This window comes from Microcebus murinus, chromosome 22 (genome assembly GCF_040939455.1).
Source record: "Microcebus murinus isolate Inina chromosome 22, M.murinus_Inina_mat1.0, whole genome shotgun sequence".
Taxonomy (NCBI): domain Eukaryota; kingdom Metazoa; phylum Chordata; class Mammalia; order Primates; family Cheirogaleidae; genus Microcebus; species Microcebus murinus.
Genome location: NC_134125.1, coordinates 26,155,681 through 26,176,631, shown reverse-complemented (window position 1 = coordinate 26,176,631; position 20,951 = coordinate 26,155,681). Strand labels below are relative to the sequence as shown.

At 61.2% G+C, this 20,951-nt stretch overlaps 1 protein-coding gene across 2 annotated transcripts in view; it reads left to right on the top strand.

Annotated features, from left to right (window-relative positions):
- The window catches only part of DGCR2 (DiGeorge syndrome critical region gene 2), a 104,085-nt gene extending 91,518 nt beyond the window's left edge, over positions 1-12,567 (top strand). For both annotated transcript variants that reach the window (XM_075996779.1, XM_075996778.1), the window contains 3 exons: positions 9,642-9,794; positions 10,561-10,797; positions 12,181-12,567. In XM_075996779.1, the coding sequence (XP_075852894.1) occupies positions 9,642-9,794; positions 10,561-10,797; positions 12,181-12,437 (647 nt within the window). In that variant the 3' untranslated portion in view covers positions 12,438-12,567. The remainder of the gene's footprint in view (positions 1-9,641; positions 9,795-10,560; positions 10,798-12,180) is intronic.
- Positions 12,568-20,951: the final 8,384 nt, after the last annotated feature.

Here is a 20,951-nt window from a genome sequence, read left to right as displayed (position 1 = left end):
ACAGTGAGTTCCTTGTCACTGGAGCTCTTCATGCACAGGCTGGGCAGCTACCAGGAACGTGGAGTGGTCCAGGTGTCAGATCAAGGGTCAGGCCAGGTGGACTTCAGGGCAACTTCAGTTCCAGCAGTCTCTACCCCAGCAAGACTTGTCCCCTTTCTGGGAACCCAGCAGCAGCTAGGAGACAGAGGACAGCCCCGTTGGCTCTGTCCAGAGTCCCGTGGAGGGCCCAGCCATGTTGTGAGTCCCCTGGGCCCCTGGCTCCTGGGATAGGCTCTCTTCCTTGTGCCTGACTACAGGTGGCTTGGTCCTGAGAGATGCTTCTTCTGGTCCATATCATGGAGGGATGGCTGGGAACCTTGGCCGTGTCCTTGGGTTTATTTCAGAATTGATTAAGGGCTAGTCGTTGCAAAGGGGCTACTTCCCCTGGGGTCGCTGAGCTGGCCTCCAATTAACAGGCACCCGGCCAGACCCCGGGGTGATGGACTTTGTCCCACTGACAGGGTGAAGTGTTCCCTTGGGGCTGGAGAAGGCATCAAGAAAGCAGCTGATTGGTGAGAGGATGTATCCTTCTCACATGTTTACTGCCCAAGTATCGTCAGCAGCAAATGGAGCTTTTGGAGATGCTTTCTGGCCCTGTGGGAGGAGGGCCGGCTTGAGCCCTGCCGTCTGCGTGGACAGGGTGGCCCTCGCCAGCAGGAGCAGTGCGAGGGTTCTGCCCGCCACTCACACGTGGGCTGTGAAGAGTCTTGCTGGGGTCCTGCCTGCGGAAGAGGTTGTGGAGGTGGGCGTGACCAGCCCTGGCTCCTCCAGAAGCTCAGCAGGGTCCTTGCCCATGTGGGGGTCCTCTTGCTTCTAGAAGCCGACAGGTCACCCATTCCCCCAAAGCCTCCCTGGCCTCCACCCTTGGTCTGTGGAGCCGAGCGCTCCCAGGAGAACTTCCGGTTCCGTCGTGCTGCGGCTCTGCGCGCGTGGCCGGTCTCACTGAGGTCCAGGGCAGGTGGAATGGCAGCCGTGCTGCAGGTGCTGGCCAGGACAGCGCTCTCCCCACCAGGGCGGGGTGTCTCCACCCCTGCGGATACCAGCAGCACCTGCCCTCCCGGGTGACCACTAGGAAGGTGGAAAGATGGGGGTCCCAGGAGGAAGGTGCCACAGCCGGTACTTCTTGCTTTTTGGCCTCCAGCCCAGCTGGACCTCAGCCTCGTGGCGCTTCCTGCACTCACCCGGCAAGGCGGCGGCGCGTGGGGCGTGCCTGGCCCGGCCGGGCGGGGGCCGGGGCCCAGCACTGCGTGCGTGTGCAGTGAAGGCCGTCCGCGGCGTCGGGGCGCTCGTCGCCGTGCGTGCTGGGGCTGGGTGCGACTGCGGCAGTTTGTTTGAGGGCCGAGGTGACGGTGTCACTCCTGCTGACGTAGACGCTTATTTGTGAAGCGATGCCTGAGTTGACTGGCCTCTGCAAGCCTGTCCCCAGTGGCCGCTCCCAGGCCCTGTGCAGCCACCAGCAGGCCCTCGCCGTGCCCCTCTCAGTCCATCAGTGCGTCGCACATCCACGTCCCAAACAGACCCTGTGCTGTCTCTGCTGCCGTCTTTGCCACCGTCCCGCCCACTTCATTCTCTAGCGCCACATGCACCTCCTCACTGGCTTCCTGATGCCCCACGCTCCTTCCCCGTGGCCCGCCCTCCCCGCCACGCCAGGCTAAGCTCTGCAGGGAGGCGGCCACCCACGCTCCACCCCTGCCAGTGGCTCCCATCCAGAGGCCCTGCCCTCGGGGCCCACTCAGCGGTGGAGCGGCTGCCTGGCCTCCCCTGGCTGCTCCTTGCTGGCGCCTGAGCACCTTGCTCCTGAGTGGCTGCAGGCCTTGGGCAGAAGGCAGGCCCCCGGAGGCCCTGCCATCACATGGGCACTGCCACCCCTCGCCTTCATCCCTCGCTCCTGTCTGGTTATCTTCGGCACCGGGCAGGATTGAAAATGCCGCTGTGTCATCTGTGTCACAACGAGGCAGGGCAGTGACGTCGTGTCCTGGTGAGCAGTGGGGGCGGGGCGGTAGCCTTGTGCACGAAAGGTTGGTGGGGGCCCCCTCCCCTCCTCCTGAAATCTGCAAATACCGCCAGCCCTTCTCATTTCTCAAGAACAAAGGCCACAGTGGAAAATCCCCAGCGCTTCCCCCCAAAAGTCCCCAGCCCGCCTCAGACAGCATAAAAGCCCTCACCCCTTTCAAACGGGCGAGACTTCTCTGGCCCCTCTCTTGGGACCTGTGAACCTCGCCCAGGAGCGCTCACATAAAGCCTTGTTGCTTGCCCCTTTCCACTCTGCTTGTCTTTCTTTCTCTGGCACCGACCATCCAAAAAACCTTACATGTGGTGCTGAAACCTGGGAAGGGTGTCTGGCTGCGCCGGCCCGCTCCGGGGCCTTGGCTGTGCCACCCCTTCCTCGGACTCTCGCGTTCTGGACCACGACCTCCGACTGGCTGCCTTCGAGCCCCTGATTGACGACCTTGGCCTGGGTGAGTCACCCTGTGTTGTCCCAACTCAGATCCTCTGCCAGGAGCCTCTGTTTCAAGGATGCTGTTCCTACCCGTTAAACCGTGGGCCCACGTCAGAGGCTCTCCCAGTCCAGAGGTTGAGGCTATCCGGGGACACCTGAATTCCTCCCACCCCTTTCTGCACCAGCACACTAGTCTCGGCGGAGACGTCCCCCAGACTTTTGCTGCCTCCATAGCCAGGACACTGTTCCCGTCTGTCTCGTCGGGCTGGGACGACATGGGCAGCCAATCTTATAAAATTCTCCGAGAGATGCTCCTAGGCGTCTGCTGGCCAATCTTCAGGCCCTGGGCTTGGACGTCCGGCCCCAGCGCCTCATTTTTCCTGCAATACTGCCTGGCCGATGTATAAATTGGACAGTGGCTCTCAATGGCCTGAGAATGGGACTTTCGATTTCGATGTTTTGCAAGACCTTGATAATTTTTGTCACAGGAACAGCAAATGGTTGGAGATCCCATATGTCCAAGCCTTTTTCTGTTTACGCTCCCGACCCCCCTCTGTCGGACCTGCCACCCCGCACAGGCCCTCCTTGCTCGGGGCCCCTGCCACCCTCCGCCCCTTCTCCCCCTAATTCTTCGCCAAGTGTCTCCTCAGGTGCCTCTTCTGCTTTCTCCGACCCCCTGACTCCTTCAGCTCTCCACCCGCTTGCCCCCGCCATACTTGGGTCACCCAGCCCGAGGTGCACCGCCTCACCCCTGCGTGCCTCCCAGCCACTGGCCGCCAACGCCTCCAGTGAGGCCTCACACTGGCTCGCACGTGCGCCCTCAGACCAGCCCCTCCTCCATCCGTCACAGCAAGCGGCGGGCGCCGAGGGGTCATGCGTGTACACGTTCCCTTCACCCTTCCCAACCTTTCCTAGATAGAGAAGCATCCAGGTCATTTCCTAACGACCCTACAGCATACACCAAAGAGTTCCGCTACTTGCACAGGCACGTGATCTTACTTGGCATGACATCCTTTTTTTTTTTCTTCTGAGACAGAGTTTCACGCTGTTGCCCAGGCTAGAGTGAGTGCCGTGGCATCGGCCTAGCTCACAGCAACCTCAATCTCCTGGGCTCAGGCGATCCTCCTACCTCAGCCTCCCGAGTAGCTGGGACTACAGGCATGCGCCACCATGCCTGGCTGATTATTTCTATATATATTAGTTGGCCAATTAATTTCTTTGTATTTATAGTAGCGACGGGGTCTCGCTCTTGCTCAGGCTGGTTTCGAACTCGAGCAATCCGCCCGCCTTGGCCTCCCAGAGTGCTAAAGTGCCCGGCCCTGGCATGACATCTTTGTCATACTGTCCTCTACCCTTACTGCTGATGAAAAAGAATGTGTCTGGGCGGCGGCTCAGGGACGTGCACATGCCGGTCAGGGCCGAGGCTGTCCCACGCAGTGAGCCAGAATGGGAATACCAGCCAGACACCCCACCAGCCAAGATGGTAGAACCCGGCGAGATGGTGCACTGCAATGCGTTCTTGCTGGCCTCCAGGCCGCTGTCCATTGGGCCATTAATTATGATAAGCTCAGAGAGATCACTCAGAGACCTGACAAAATCCCCGAGGCCTTCGTCAGCCGCCTTACACACGCTGTCATCCAATATGCTCGCCTAGACCCTGCCCATCCCGCAGGGGATGCTGTCCTTGCGACCCACTTTGTTACCCAGTCATTTCCTGATATCAGAAAGAGACTCAAAAAGGCAGAGGAGGGCCCTCAGACCTCTATCTGAGACCTGGCGAACATGGCATTTAAAATCTTTAATTCCTGAGATGAACAGAGGCCTAAAAGGAGGCCCGTGTCCACCAAAAGGCACACCTGCAAGCCCAGGCCTTGGTTGCAGCCCTGTGGCCGGCAGGACCCGAGAATACATCGACCTCGTCTAAGGCAACCAGCCGCACTCCTCCGGGCACCTGCTTCAAATACAGTAAGGAGGGTCACTGGGCCCAGCGGTGCCCGCAGCCACATCCACCCACCAAGCCTTGCCCGGCATGTGGTCAAGAGGGACACTAGAAAAGTGACTGCTCCTCGGGACAGAAGTCCAGAGAGCCAGTCCTTCCATCCCTAGACCTGCCGATGGTGGTTTTGCGTCTGGCTGCCAAAGACTGAGGAGGCCCCCACTGGGTGACCCCGATCACCCTCGCCAAGCCCAGGGTAACAATCAAGGTAGCGGGTGAGGCAGTGTCCTTTCTGGTTGACATGGGGGCTGCCTACTCTGTCCTGCCTTCTTTTTCAGGCCCTAGTTATCCTTCCCAGGTGTTGGTTATGGGTATTGACGGCAATCCCTCCCACCTCCCCCCACCGGTCCCCTAACCTGTCTAACAGATGACCGTCCCATCACCCACTCCTTCCTTATCATGCCCTCCTGTCCCGCTCCACTATTGGCAGGGACGTACTAACCAAACTGGGCACCACCCTCCACTTTTCCTCCAGAACCTCCGCCCTTCTTCTTCTGTCTCTCTCTCCAGATTCCTCGCCCTCCACCTCTCCTGCCTTACCAAGCCCTACGTGCCCTCTCCCACCTGAAGTCATAGACCCTCGGGTTTGGGACACCTCCACCCCAGTGGTGGCCACACACCACACCCCCATCCTCATTCAACTCAAAGACCCTTCATCCTTCCCTTCCCGCCCCCAGTTCCCTGTTTCAGTGACCCACCACAGAGGTCTAAAACCCATTATAGAACGTCTTCTGCAGAAAAACTTTTAATCCCAACTAATTCTCCCTATAACACATCCATTCTCCCAATAAGGAAGCCAAACGGGTCCTACCGGCTGGTCTAGGACCTGAGGCTCATTAGCGAGGCAGTTGCCCCCATACACCCTGTGGTGCCTAATCCCTACACTTCACTTTCTCATATTCCACCCTCCGCTGCCCGCTTTTCTGTCCTGGACCTCAAAGACACCTTCTTTACCATCCCCTTAGACCCAGCCTGCTACAATCTCTTTGCCTTTACGTGGGAGGATCCTGACACAAATACATCTAGGTAACTCACTTGGACTGTCCTACCCCGGGGGTTTTGGGACAGCCCCCACCTATTTGGTCAGGCTCTGGCCCAGGACCTACTCTAATGTCCCTTACAGCCTAGCACTGTTCCCCAATACGTTGATGACCTACGGCTCTGTAGCCCCTCTTTACGGCACTCTAAGACGCACACTGCCTCTCCACTGAACTTCCTTACTTCCAAGTGCCATCGAGTGTCCCCTCCAAGGTCCAGCTGTCTGAGCCCACGGTCACTTACCTTGGGCTTCGTCTCACCCCCACGTCCCCAGATCTCACTGTTGACCGCCAACGGGCTCTTCGCGATCTCCAACCACCCACGATCGCTGAACAGATTCTGTCCTTCCTTGGATTTGTTGGTTTCTTCTGACACTGGATCCCCAACTTCTCTCTCCTTGCTAAACCCCTCTGTGAGGCAGCCTGTGATGCCTCCACTGGCCCTTTACTAAACCCTCAGGCTGCCTGCCGCGTGTTTCTGAAGCTTCGTGACACTTTCCTACAAGCACCCCCTCTAACACTCTCTCATCCTGAAAAACCCTTTTACCTTTACACGGATGAGTGCCAGGGCCTGGCCCTTGGTGTCCTCACCCAACCTTTAGGGTCCTGGAGCCCGCCCACCTGTGCTCCAGTGGCTTATTTATCCAAACAACTGGACACCACCTTGCCTTACGGCACTGGCTGTGGCAGCCACACTCTCTAGAGAGACACTAAAACTTCCCCTGGGACAGGACCTTCATGTCTTTCCTACTCATCGCCTTCAAGACCTCCTAACTCACCACTTGTTGGTGCTCCTCACTCCTTCCAGATTACAAGAATTCCATCTTCTATTTGTAAAAACATTCCACATTTACTTTGGTACAGTCTCCAACCTTAAACCCTGCTGCTTTGCTGCCATCCCACCCTAACCTGTCCTCTCACTCTTGCTCTGAGTTGGTCGAAGCCGACACAACCACCAGGCGCGGCCCAGCAGACTTGACTTTGCTCGTCCGTCCGTGGGAGACGACGGCAAGTGCCCGGCAACAGCCGTTGTCTCAGCTTCTCGGGTTACAGAGGTGTCCCGCCTACCCGATGGCACCACTTCCCAAAAGGCAGGACTGATGGCTCTTACCCGAGCCTTACATCTAGCCAAAGGCCACTTCTCCATGCCCATGCAGACAGATACCTGCCTCAGCCACCAGGACCGACTCTGATGTCTCTCACACAGATATACAGCCCGGCGACTCGGTACTTCTTAAAACTCTTCACCCTAAGCCCCTTGAGCCCCACTGGGCGGGGCCCCATACAGTGGTGTTGACAGCACCTATGGCTGTAAAGCTTCTGAACCACCTGCTGGTTCTTAGCATCACATCTATCTCTCACATCAAAAGTCCCCACCTCCTGGCCGCTCAGTGGCTCACGCCTGTAATCCTAGCACTCTGGCAGTCCGAGGCGGGCAGATTGCTCGAGGTCAGGAATTTGAAACCAGCCTGAGCGAGACCTTGTCTCTACTAAAAATAGAAAAAAATTAATTGACCAACTAAAAATACAAAATACAAAAAATTAGCCGGACATGGTGGCGCATGCCTGTAGTCCCAGCTACTCGGGAGGCTGAGGCAGCAGGATCGCTTGAGCCCAGGAGATTGAGGTTGCTGTGAGCTAGGCTGACGCCACGGCACTCACTCTAGCCTGGGCAACACAGTGAGACTCTGTCTGAAAAAAAAAAAAAAAGTCCCCACCTCAAGAAGCTTCGCTGTCCTATTCCTGCCACCAGGTGGGTCCCACTAAACTCCGTCTCACACGGGTGTCTGTATCTTCTGACCCTCCCAACAGCTGCTCCTGATCCCATCTATGTCTGGAGATTTAAGGTCCGAGAGTCCCTCCCCTCGGGAGACACCCATGTGGCCGGCTCTGCTGGCTGCTCTCCCAAAGGCTGTCAAAAGGCCCTTACCATTTCCCTGTCCCTGACCTCAGTTGGTGGCTCCCAACAGCCTGTTCTATGCTTTTTATGTGACCATACTTTTGACTGTCGTCGACAAGAGCCCGAGACATATCGGGGTTGCCGTAAAACTTTATGCTGATTCCGTGAGGCTGAAAAAAAGGGGAAAAAAGATGGCAGGGTTACAATAAAAAGACATTCAGATAAAGGCTTAACACTTTCTATTTCAATAAAAATAAACTTCAGTTAAATATCCTCGACCAGTGCTAAAAAGTTAAAGTCACAGGCAAATTATACTAGAATAAGTTAAGCTATTACCCTTCAGAGACTATTCACATCAGCCATAAATATGTCCTGGCCCACCAGACTCGGATTCAAATATCTACCAATATTCTTCAGGCAGAACAAACTCTAGCCGGACAGCTTCCTCCCCGCCCTCGACACTCTCTTCTCTCCTCCTGGCTAGATATCGTTCAACATACCCTTGCCTTCCTAAATTCCTCTGAAATAATCCCTAATATTTCCCACTGTTTCCTCTGCGCCTCCCTTCAGCGATCCCTGCTGGCTGCTGTCCCTCTAAGCTATTCTAACCCCCAAACTCCCCCATCGGCTCCCTCATGCTCCACTCCGCTCACTCGCATTCCCCTTTGGGAACCCAAGCCCCCACGCCAACCCTATGCAGATCGCGTGTGCTTTCTCACCTCCCACACTGACCCCCGCCTACCAACCATACTGTGACCACAACCACCCCCTCTGCTCCGGGACAGTTCTTCTGGTGCAACAGAACACTCACCCGCTGCGTCAATACGTCCACCCTGGTCTTGTTTCCCTGTCATGGTGGTCCCTCAATTAACTCTACACGATGAGTCTGAATTCCGGTGGCTTCTCCTAGGGCCCCGGCCAAGACGAGCCATCTTTTTGCCCGTCACAATGGGTCTCAGCTTGGCCTCTTCCATTGCGGCCTCAGGGCTCGCGGGAGGTGCCCTGGGCCACGGTGTCATTTCTGCCCAAGATTTTGCAGATCGCCTACAAATCGCCCTAGAAACCACTTCTGCCTCGCTGGCCTCACTACAAAGACAACTAACTTCACAGGCTCAGGTTACGCTCCAAAATCGAAGAGCGTTAGATCTGCTGACAGCTGAAAAAGAAGGGACCTGCTTTTTCCTTCATAAAAAATACTACTGCTATGTCAACAAATCAGGCCTTGTAGAACAGAACATCGACAAACTCGCCACCACCAGAACCTTCCCCCCTTCGGCTGGATACAGTCCCCTTTAACCACCTGGCTATTCCCACTAATAGGACCCACTGCCATCATGCACCTAATCTTTCTCTTTGCCCCATCTTGTACAGTTCCTCCAGCACCGCCTACAGAAGCTGACTTGAGTGGCAGTAAACCAACTACTTCATCCATACTCCCCCCTTCCAGTCACACTTTCACCAACCGACTCCAGTCTGTAACCCCTAACTGCGTCCCCCTCCCAACAGGAAATAGTCAGAAAAAGAGGCTCTCATCGTAACCAAAAGGCCAGAATGTAAGGCTGGGGGGGGCCCTCCCCTCCTCCTGGAATCTGCAAATACCGCCTGCCCCTCCCATTTCTTAAGAACAGACAAAGGCCACAGTGGAAAATCCCCAGCTCTTCCCGCCAAAAGTCCTCAGCCCGCCTCAGACAGCATAAAAGCCCTCACCCCTTTCAAACAGGCAAGACTTCTCTGGCCCCCTCTCTCAGAACCCGTGAACCTCGCCCAGGAGTGCTCAAATAAAGGCTTGTTGCTTGCCCCTTTCCACTCTGCTCGTCTTTCTTTCTCTGGCGCCGACCACCCAGAAAACCTTACGGTGCACAGCCCAGCACCTGGAGCAGGACGTGTGGCTTCCGCAGGAGGGTCGCTCCCCGGCTGCACCTGGGCACACGCTACTTGCACACGGCCTAGAAGCACCAGTCCCAGGACGAAGGCCCCACTTCCTTGCTCGGGCATTGGCGGGTCTGAGCCTGGAGCTCTTCAAAGGGCAGAGCCTGGGCCACGGGGCTGTCGCCTGGAGACCTGCGATTCACAGCATTCTTGATTTTGGGTGGCTTTGTTTTGCCGTCTATTCTAAGAGACTGTCCTGTGCAGGAAGTAAGGGACAAATGCACCTCGTCCCCACGGTGGGCCTGGGCCGGAGGGCCACGGCCCCATCCTCAGAGCAGCCGTTTCCTTCCTCCCTGACAGACGGCAACAGCCTGTTCGACTCCATGGCCAGCGGCATGCGTCTGGTGGTCAGCTGTGTCTCCTCCTTCCTCATCCTGTCGCTGCTGCTCTTCATGGTCCACCGGCTGCGCCAGAGGCGCCGGGAGCGCATCGAGTCCCTGATCGGGGCCAACCGTGAGTGTCCTCCGCGGGCCCCACCCGGGGCCAGGGCCCCGGCCCGCCCTCAGCTGTGGCCCCTCACGGCAGAGCTGCCCTGGCAGGAGGGGTGGGCCTTCTCCCGATCGCGGGGCGTCCCTTCCCACCCCCACGCCTCTGCGCCTGGCAGCAGGAAGGCCAGCACGGCGCATTCAGACAGGACGGCGCCTTCTGCGGTGGCCGGGGCCCTGGCGTGGGCCCCTGCTAGGGAGGAGCAGCGGCGCAGGTGCCACTGGGCGGCTTGGGGCGTGGGCCCCCCTCCTCAGGAGTGCACCAAGCCCAGCCGAAGGCCCTCCACAGTGCCCGCGCCCATTGTCACCCCGTCCCCACGAGCTCCTCTCCCAGCACAGGAGGCAGGTGGGGAAGCTCGCGGCTGTGTGGGGCCCAGGGCCTCCCGGGCTTGGAGGCCACATGTCGCTCGGGTTCTGGTTCCTCGCCCGCGGGCCAGGAGCCGAGGACCTGCCGTTCTCCCTGAGCCGTGGCAGGCAGAGCCCAGGCTCCAGCCGCGGGAGGGTGTGGGCAGCCCTGCGGCCTGGCCCCACAGAAGCGTCAGGACAGAGGCTCGGGCTGCATGTGGGTGAGGGTGGAAGGCCCCGGCCGTGTCGGGGGTCCCGTGGGCTGACAGGTGGGCTGCTGGGCATAGCATGTGGCCCTCGGGGACCAACGCCTCGGAACGGGGGCTCAGGGGCCAGGTGGCCACCTCCCAGTGACACTGCCCTGTCTTGTCCCCGCCTTTGGCGGCCAGTGCACCACTTCAACCTCGGCCGCAGGATCCCAGGCTTCGATTACGGCCCAGACGGGTTTGGCACGGGCCTCACCCCACTGCATCTTTCTGATGACGGAGAGGGTGGGACCTTCCACTTCCACGACCCGCCGCCTCCCTACACAGCTTACAAGTACCCGGACATCGACCAGCCCGATGACCCCCCACCGCCCTACGAGGCCTCCGTCGACCCGGACGGCATGTTCTACGACCCTGCAGGTGCCTGCCCCGGGAGGGACGCCTGGCTGTCAAGCAGTCTGGCACGCGAGGCCGCGCCCAGCTGCCCTCTGGAGCTGGGGACCCACTTCTTTCTGGCCTTCTCTTTGGTTTCCCCTATAAGGCTTTTCCCGGGGTTGGCCCTGCTGGAGTCCTGGACCCGATTTCCTCCTCTGTCCCCGTGTGAGGGCCTGCCAGCCGCAGGCCCCTCAGGGCCAGTCTGAGGCGGGCTGTGGAGCCAGGCCCGGTGGTTGCGAGTACAGTCGTGACCCAGACCCAGGGCTGACCCCTTGGGCGTGTGGACACGTGTGGACACATGTGCTGCAGAGGCACCACGGTGACAGTCCCCCACCATGACTGGAGGCAGCTCTGTGAGGTGGGAGGAAAGCACAGGTCCCTGTCACCCATCTGGCACCGGGAATCAGTCCCCACAGGGCTGCGTAGCTGAGAGTCAGGCGTCCCTGCCTCCATCGCCCGGCCTGGCCCTGAGCAAGGCCGCGGCTCCCCTCCCGTCGCCTGGGCGCCGAGCCTTCTGGCGCGCCGTGGTGCAGTTGAGGCAGTGTCTCCGAGGTGCCGGCTCCTCGCTCGTCACCTGCCTCCGTGGGACGGGCGACGTGAGGCCAGGGCTGCTGTGCTGACAGGTCTTAGTCCCGTGTGTCCATCTGGTCGGCGCCGCACCTCCCGTGTGGTCTGGGTGTGCAGGAAAGACGTGGGTGTGCCCCCAGCCCTGTGACACACATTGTCGGTCTTCCCTCGAGGGGCCGGGGCAGGACAAGCCCCTGCAAGGGCTGCTGCTGGTGGCAGCCAGGCCGCCACCGCCACGGGCCGGGCAGCAGGGCAGGGCCGGGCAGCAGGGCAGGGCCGGGACTGCAGCACCGGGCCGGGGAGGATGGCGGTGCTCAGGCCGCTGCCGTCCGTTCGCAGAGACACGCGTGGTCACGAGGAGCATGCCGGACCGACCTCCCGTGGGCCAGAGCTCCCCTCAGATGCCTGGTGCCAGGGCTCCTGCTGGGACGCTGCCGCCTGTGCCCGGGCTGCCGCGTGCTAGCAGCGACATTGAGTGTCCTCACCCACCTGGACCCAGTAGCGCCTGACCCCAGGTGCTCCACCTGCCCCCCGGCTCAGCCCGCTGAGTCTGCCGTGGTTTCCCTCTGGTGCCCTGAGTTCTGGGGGCTCTGTCAGTGCGCACCCCGCACCTGGCACGCACCGCCGCCGGCCACGGGAGCAGTGTGCACCGCAGCCCGTGCGGGGGGGGGGGGTCTCCTTTCACATGTGAGGTCCAGGGGAGCCGCCTGGGGTGTTCAAGCGGGGGGCTTTCCTCCAGTCCTGCCCTGCCCCCAACGCCAGGCCTGTGCCCGCCTCTGACGCCCTCTGTCTCCCCTGCAGACGACGATGCTTTTGAGCCCCCGGAGACCGGCCTGGCGACCCCAGGGGGTGGTGGCAGTGAAGCTTCCTTGCCCCGGTGCCTGGAACAGCCTCTGCCCACGCCGGGGGCCTCTCTGGCAGACCTGGAAGACCCCTCCGACAGCAGCAGCGCCCTGCTCGTGCCTCCCGAGCCCGCCCAGAGTGGGAGCGCCCTGGCTGCAGAGGCGCCACCTGGCGCCGGCCGCCTCAGCCGAGGCTCCCTCAGCACCATGGTGTAGACGGCCCGGCCGCGTCCGTCAGGCTGTGAGCGCGTCTGCTGTCACACACCAGTCCCTGTGGGAAACTGGGGGAACTCAGCCTCAGCCCGGCCCCACCCACTGCAGCCCACCGGCCGCCAGGCACACTCGCGCACAGACCTCAGGCTGGGAGGAGCGCCGCGACGTGCCGAGGGTTCCCCAGACGCTCGGAGCCGGGGCCACCTTCTCCTCCTTTTCAAGAGGCGGAAGACTGACCGAGTTTGTTCAGACCACGTGCTTTAGAGCCAGGGAAGGAGGCCCTGTGGGCCGTGGCCGGACTTTGGGGCCAGGGCTGCCTCGCTGGCCTCACTGGGACGGCAGCGCCCACTGTCCGGGTGGCGCAGCCGCGGGTCTGCTTCAGGGCAGACAGGCTGTGAGCGCCGGGGCGACCCTGCCCTGGGCTGGGGCCGGCCTGGCCTGGCTCCTGAGAAGGGAGCGTGGAAGGAGGTTGACCCCTTGGCTCTGCCTTGGCACCTGGGCCCCGTGAAGCTCTGCTCCGTGGCAGGAGGCCTGACACCCCACACTGTCCCCCGCAGGGCCATGCGTGGCCCCCGAGTCAGGCTGAGGCCCTGGACGCCAGGGGTGCTGGGGACCGAGCCAGCTCCTGTCCACACTTCGGAGCTCTGGGCCTCGCCCCTGTTGAATGGTCCTTGGCCTGGCCTGCTCCTCCCCGCCTCCTCTGTGCCATAACGGGCTCCTTCTGTGGGGGATGGGTGGCTGAACCAACACCCTGGGCTGTGTCCGTCCCCCGAAAGTCACTCCCTGCACCACCGACACCGCCGAGCCAGTGGCCGCACGTGCCCCGGCCCTCAGCAGCGCCGTGTGCTGGGGCCTTTTGCCCGAGGGACCCTGTTCCCCGCTCCTGGGCCCGTCTGGTGCCCTGACACAGGGCTTGGGCATTTCTGAGGTTTGGAGATGAGGCGGGTTCTGTGCGGTTTTTAGCACATCCATATCTTTTCTACGTTGAATGTCTGGATCCGTCGTGTGTGAGTGTGTGTGTGTACGTGTTTGCAGGCCACGGGGGTGCGCGGGAACTTGGGTCTTCCGGGCCACCGTGTCTGCCCTGCCCTCCCCCTGCTCATGTCTCTCGCGAGGTCTTTACGGCCACGAGGGCCGCCGAGGAGAGGCCCGGCGGGAGGGTGCGCCGCCGTGCGGTGGCGGCAGGCTCTGTGCAGGCTCGGGCCGGCCCGGCCGCCCCGTGAGGAATGAGACTCCAGAGCTGCCCACGGACTTGACCTTGTGCTAGAGCTTTGAGTTTCGTCTGGGAACCGCCGGTCCCTGGAGGCCGCGTGCGTTGAGGCCTGCTCCCCCGGTCAAGGGGCTGCTGCTTCCTTGGGCGTTGGGTCCGGCCCCGCCCCCCTGGCTGCCAAGGACAACGCACGAAGCGCGTCCTGCCCCGGCCAGGCCAGGTTGCAGAGCAGCGGCCACGAGGGATGCTGGGGCCACGAGGGCCGACCAGCAGGTGTCCCGAGGGGCTTCAGGACCTGTGACCGGTGAGTGCGGCTGGCACAAGAGGTGTGGGGCTGGGAAGCTGCCTTTGGGGACCGAAGGACTACTGGGGCCAGTCAAGCATGACTGAGGTCCCAGAGTGGACCCTGGAGGCTGCTGACCGTGGGCTCGCTCCGGACTCTCGGGCTGGGCCCAAGGGTGCACTCGAGTTGCCAGGGGGGCCCTCCCCTCGTCAGGCCCCCCCACAAGCTCAGCCCCGTGGTGGCCCGGGGCTGGGCAGAAGGCCTGTGTGCAGAGCTGGGGTCTGCCCGTCTGTCCCATGCTGTCACCCAGAGTGCCGCCCTTTGCAAGACCTGCCAGTCTGGGCCCGGCTGGGAAGAGCCCTGAGGTGGCCTTGGATGAGGCTGGAGCTCCTGGGAGAGGTGCCCTGCTCTCCGGGCCCTGCAGGGACAGGCCATGCTCCTGGGAGGGCCGCCTCCCCGGCACTGCCTTGCCGGTGTTCTGAGACCAGGTGCCTCTGACCTGCCTTGAAAAGTGGAATTTGATACTGTACATTGTCTCAATGCCTGTTTTTTATGTTTTCCTTTCACTAAGGGTTTTTAGTTTGGGTTTAATTTCTAGTTGGGTTGGGACTAATTCTTTTCTTAAGATGCTGTGAGAACCATTTCATCCAAATGCCAAATAAACTTGCATTCTGGAAGAGGTGTGATCAGTCTTTGGTGTGACCCACCGCCCCAGAGCTGCCACAGGCTGCACCTGCCTCTCAGCAGGACCCCGAAAGTTTGCAGCCCTGCAGGCATCCAGGGCCCTGAGCCCCCGGGGTCTGAGGGCCAGGCCGGGAGAGCAACAGGCCCTGCGCCCCCAGCGAGTGTTGCTGACCTGCACGGGGTCCACACAGTCCTCTGCTTCGCCAGGCCACCGCCCTGACCATCCGGGAGGCAGCGTGGGGTGGGGTGGGGTGGCAGGCGAGGGCTTAGAACTTGCCCCCCCATCTCCTCCTCTAAGCCCCCTCCACCCAAGTGGCTGTAAGCAGCACCTCCCTGCAGTCCCAGCCACCTGGTGTCCCAGCACGGCCTGGCCCTCCTGGGCTGTGAGATGGGGAGGGGCTGAGGCCCGTCCTGCAGGCCTTAGGAGTCTGCCTTCTGTAGACCGGGCGGAACGACACCTTGATTCCTAGTGCGTCCCGAGGGTCTGTGGCAAGGCCTGAGCTGGGCGGCCTGTCCAGCTCTGCTATTGGGAAGGCTCAGTGGAGTTGGGGCTGTGGCAGGCCAGGGTGACAGGTGACAAGTGGACCATCTGCAGAAGCCAGGGGCCAGCACAGGGGCTCCTAGACCCTTCTGTTCCCTGACAGTGGTCCTTTCGATAAATGTCCCCCCTCATAAAGCAGGAACTAGAGGCCACCCAGGCGACCCAACCCCGTGGGAAGGGGGCCTCTGCTGCTCTCCTTACCCAGCCTTTCCCTCCTGGCAGGGGAAGGCTCCAGGTGAGGCAGGGGCTGGGGAGGGGTTAAGAAAGGAACAGGTAAGTGCCTGGATAGGAGCTTCCAGGGGGTGACCCCTCATCCCCAGCATGTCTGCTGCAGCAGGGGCGGGGTGAGCGGGCGGTCCTGGGCGCCAGGTCACCGGCAGCTCCGGACAGTGCCCCTCACCCCTTTCCTCTGGGTAGCGGCCGCCCCTTTCCAATTGCCCGGACCTTCTGGCAATTGGAAAGAAGCTCAGGGTGCAGACGTGTCCCCTCGCCCCTCCCGCAGGGAGCCACTTGGGCCCTGGATGTGCAGGGGCGAGGTAGGAAGGAGGCTGTGGTCCTGGGTGGGAGTGGGGGTCCCGGGCCCGCAGCAGGCGAAGGACGCCCCCTTAGCCCCCTCGCATCTCCGCCACCCACGTCAAGGGTGCTGGGGTCCAAGGTACCTCACCCTTTGAACTTTCCTTGCTGGTGGCTTTGGCGTGTCACCCCTGGTCCCCAGCCTGTTTCCTCGGCTGTAAGTGGGAGTGATAACAGGACAACCTCTCCTCGGGACCGATGCCAGTGGCTGTTGCTGGCGTGCAGCGGGCTCAGCGCAGGCGCTGGGGGGTCTGGAGTGCTCTCCCTCCCTAGGGGCACTGCCAGCGCTGGCCCCTGGCCCCTGGAGAGCCCACAGGACCTAGCCATGCCCCCAGTCCACCCTGCTGGTGGACATGGAGCAGCCTGGCCAGCAGCCTGCTCTGTGGCCTCCGGCCGCTTGCCAGCCCTTCCCAGCCGTGGCTGCTGCTGCGCCCCACGGGCCCCTGGCATCGTGCTCCCTTTCCGGCAGCAGCTGGTGCTCACGGACTCGGCCCATCTGGTCTTGAATCTTCCCTCTCTTCCCACTTGCTGCCACCCCTTAGCTCCTGCCCCTGGGGAGGGAGATACTGGAGAGCGGGCTCTGCGCTGGCCCCCACCCTCCGGCCAAAGCCTTGCTCCCCATTCTTGGCCCTGGGCTGGGCTGGGGCTTGGAGAGGGCCCAGATGCCCCGTCTCTCACTCCATCCCCTGCCCACTGTCTGCAGGTGCCCGGCATTACGAGTCCCAGGATCCAAGGTGTGGCGAGGACAGGGGTTGTGCAGGCTGTACAGGGCCACCAGAGCATGTGCCAGTGGTGCAGTGGTGGCCGAGGGGCAGTCTGCACGCCATGCTCTGTAGTTTCTGCAGGTTCCCATCTGTAGTCCAGTGGCCGGACACCAGGCAGCGTGCATGTGACTGTCCCTCTGTGTGTGTCTGGGCCTGCTGGGTCCAGCGTCTGTGAGCATGTGCACGGCATGGTGGAGGTCCCAGTGTGGATGTGCGGCCATGTGCTAGGAGACCTTCCTGCCCCATCTTGCTGGGGGCAGAATGCCTGCCGGCTAAGTGGCTGGGTCAGGTGCAGGGCTGAAGGGAAGAGGAACGTTGTAACCTGTCAAGGTGTTTAGGGGGAGCAGGGAGCAATTTTCCGAGGCTGGGCTACTTTCTGGGCATGCAGGGGCCAGCCTCCTCTGTGCACCCCAGGCTGCTTCCCTAACCCCCCTCCACAGAGTCCAGGCCTTATTCCCACAGGCCCCACCCACTGGAAGGAGCCCCTGCCTGTGGGGGCCCAGCCCAGCCCCCCATCAATGTCGACCTCCACCTGGGCCAGTGGGACACCCCCTCGGGCCATCATCTTCCATGGCTACGACTGGGCCCCTCCAGGCCTGCGGACCCTGGAGCATGATGGCCATACGGGCCAGCACTAGTGGTCGGTTCCCCACGGCCAGCGGCAGGGAGCCCACACGGGTGGGAGCGTCCACACGTACACAGGGGTCAGAACCCCCCAAAGAAGCTGAGACACCATGCAGGGGTCCAGAATCCCTGATAAGGGTCGGAAACCTCCACAAATATGTCATCAGGCCGGGCACAGTGGCTCACGCCTGTAATCCTAGCACTCTGGGAGCTCTGAGGCGGGCAGACTGCTTGAGGTCAGTAGTTTGAGACCAGCCTGAGCAAGAGCGAGACCCCGTCTCTACTATAAATAGAAAGAAATTAATTGGCCAACTAATATATATAGAAAAAAATTAGCCAGGCATGCTAGCGCATACCTGTAGTCCCAGCTACTTGGGAGGCTGAGGCAGAAGGATAGCTTGAGCCCAGGAGTGTGAGGTTGCTGTGAGCTAGGCTGATGCCATGACACTCACTCTAGCCTGGGCAACAAAGCGAGACTCTGTCTAAAAAAAAAAAAAAAAATATATATATATATATATATATATATACCATCAACCTCCACAAATATGTTAAGAACCTCTACACAAGAATGGGAACCCCCCACTGGAATCAAAATCTCCACAAGGAAGGACCCTCCCCATGCAGCAGACAGGACACACCCTGCCCTGGAGGTGTCACCACAAATAGCCACCAGCCACAGCCCCTGAGGACAAGGAGTCAGGACACACCCAGAAGCCAGAATCCCCACAGGGCCACATGCTTGGTGAGTGGCCAACACCCACCTGCAGCCAGCTGGGGCCCTGCTGAGGGGTCTATGCTGCCGCCTGGGGGCCGCTCTGCTGGCCAGCAGGGAGCGGGGATCTGGGGGCAGTGGAGCCCAGGTGAGGAATACCTGGACCGGGGGTCACCTTTGCTGGCACCATGCCCAACTGCCACGAGGTGGGTAGGAGGCAGGGTACAGAGGGTGTCACAGGCTCCCTCACCTTCAGTGCTACTCTGCGTGGACACTGGTCCCCAGAGCCGCCTGGAGGTTCGGGGATTGGGCTGCTGTCACCTGCCTACCTCACGCTGCCCCTGCACTTCCGGGGGCTGGGGGCGGGGGGCTCTGGGGCAGCCTGGATGGGCAGCGCCACCCTGTGGAGGGGGGTGTCCGGTACAGGCTGTGGTGACAGGAGAGCCCCGTGCAGGTGCAGGGGAGCGTGACAGGGGCAGTGAGGTGCTTCCCCAGGTGAACATGAAGCACGTGGCAGAGGCATGATGTCACCCTGGCAGACTTGCAGTGCTGGCCATGCTGGTGGTGGTGATGGAGGAGCTGTGACTACACCTGCTTTCTCAGAACGGGGGGCCATGCGCGTCCGCAGAGGGGTGTCACCACAAGGGCAGTTGGAGGGGTCTATAGGGTTTATAGGATTGAAAGGGCTCTGAGGGAGGGTGGGGCCAGTGGGAGGTCGTGGATATGCAGGGTCAGTGGGGGTGACCCTCCTGCCAGCAGGTTGCCCACCACTGGGAACCTCCCACTTAGAGCCCCACCCCCAGGTTTGCTCCCTTTGGAGACACCCCCAAAAGCAGGACCCTGACAGCACCAACTTCTCGTCACTGTGTCGGGCCTGGAAGCGTCTGCACAGCTGAGAGCCGCCAGGATCATTGTGGCTGGGGCTGCCGGAGGCCTGGGGCAGCAGGACACAGGAAGGCGGGCTCTGGTCCCTCGTGCCCTCCTCCATCCAGGGCTCTCAGTGACCTTGACGCCCACCTGTCTGCTGGTCTCGCTGCTGCCGGGCGCCTCATGGCTCTCACACTACCGCTGCTATGCGGGGTTGCCGAGTGCGCCCAGCTGTGTGCCCTCAGTACTCTGGACCATCCTTGAGAGCGCTGTGCCCGCCGGGCGCACAGGGGTCCCTGCTCCCACTGCCCCTGCTCCCAGCTGCACTGCCTTCCCCCTGCAGCTGCTGCCCTTGTCCCCACCTCCGCACACCCCATTTTGACCCATCTCTGCCCTGCACCCTCCGGTGGCCCAGGCAGACCCCAGCTTGCACCTGCACGCTCGAGGTTAGCTTCCATCTGCAGCTGACTGTCGAGGGACGCGGGTCTCGCCTCTCCCAGAGCCTCCCTCCATGGCAGCCCCGCCCTCCGCGCAGGGCTCTGCTGGGCTGGGCTCGGCCTGGGGCTCTGGCGGACCCCTGTGATCCAGGCACAACCCCCCTGGACATAGATGATGCCCAGAATGACCCTGGCCTAATGTGGCTTGGAGCGGGATCTGGGGGCAGCCTGCCTCCTCTCCCAAGTGGGGGGCTTGCGCCCCAACCCCAGTGATGCCTCAGTGGGCCTGTCCGTGTGACTGGGAGGCCTGAGAGACCCCTACCCCGCCACAGCCAGTCCCAGGCCCCACTCACCATCCAGAGCCCCAGACCTCCCCACCCACATCCTACGCCACGTTGGCACCCCCTGGTCAGACGAACGGACACGAGCTGGCAGGTCTTGGAAACACCACCATTAGCCCAAGAGTCACATATTTTATTTAAAATATAAGCTGGTGGCCGGGCACGGTGGCTCACGCCTATAACCCTAGCACTCTGAGAGGCCGAGGAGGGCGGATTGCTCAAGGTCAGGAGTTCGAAACCAGCCTGAGCGAGAGCGAGACCCCGTCTCTACTATAAATAGAAAGAAATTAATCGGCCAACTAATATATATAGAAAAAATTAGCCGGGCATGGTGGCGCATGCCTGTAGTCCCAGCTACTCGGGAGGCTGAGGCAGCAGGATTGCTTGAGCCCAGGAGATTGAGGTTGCTGTGAGCTAGGCTGACGCCACGGCACTCACTCTAGCCTGGGCAACAAAGTGAGACTCTGTCTCAAAACTAACTAAATAAATAAAAATAAAAAAACTATATAAGCTGGTGATTGACCTAGGGACGCTGTCCCATATGAAATGAAGATTCCAGCTACATTTCCTGAGGCTAGGAGGCGAGAGGCTGCTGGTTCCAAGCTCTGCTGCAGGCGCCGGGGCGGCTGGGCGGGTCCTGGGGCCACAGACAGTGGCTACTGAAGGGCAGTCTGGCTGTCGTGAAACCATGTCCAGGCAGGCCACTCCCTGGAGGCTGTGGAGTCTGAGTGTAGGTGACTCTTTCTGGAGAGACCCTGGTGTCAGGGTGCCTGCCCGTGGTGTGTCGAAGTGAAGGAGGAAATGTCCTTGCTGTCACTGTCCAAGGTGAAGCTGAGTCCAGGGGACACTAACTAGCCCTGTATCCAGGTGATGCTGCCCAGTGGGCGTGGGCCTGACGGTCACAGCATGTGGCTGACCACAGTCTGGCTGCTGTCCGGTCGACATCACGTGGAATGTGGCTATACATTGCGGTGACACTGTCCTCAGCGACACTGTGTCCAGCTGGCACTGTCTCAGACGCCCAACTGTCCCTGAGGTCAGTGACATTCTATTCTAGCGCATGGAGGCCCTGTCTCCTCCCTACGACCTTTAAAGACCCTTTAAAGACTTTTGAAGACCCCGCACTCACCTGCTGCGGGGCAAAGGGGCCCCTTGCAGACTGGGCCTCCAGGAGCCGCAGCACTCCCGACCCAGACGCTCCCCAGCTCTGAAGCCAAAAGGGGCTCCGCCCCGTTCTCCAGCAGCTGCCACCTGCGAGCCCCAGACGCCACCCTGCGCCGTCTCCGGCCTCGGTCCGGCCCGCCGCCCGCTCTCCAAACACCCGAGCACTAGCTGGCGGCGCGCGGGGACCCTTCTCACTTCAAGCCACGCTCCACAAGGGTGGCGGATCCATCGACTTGCCGCGTCCCGGGGGTACCAGAGCCCTCTGGTCAGCGGCGACACCCCCGCACCTCGCCCAGGCCGCCCTGTGTGCGCCCACC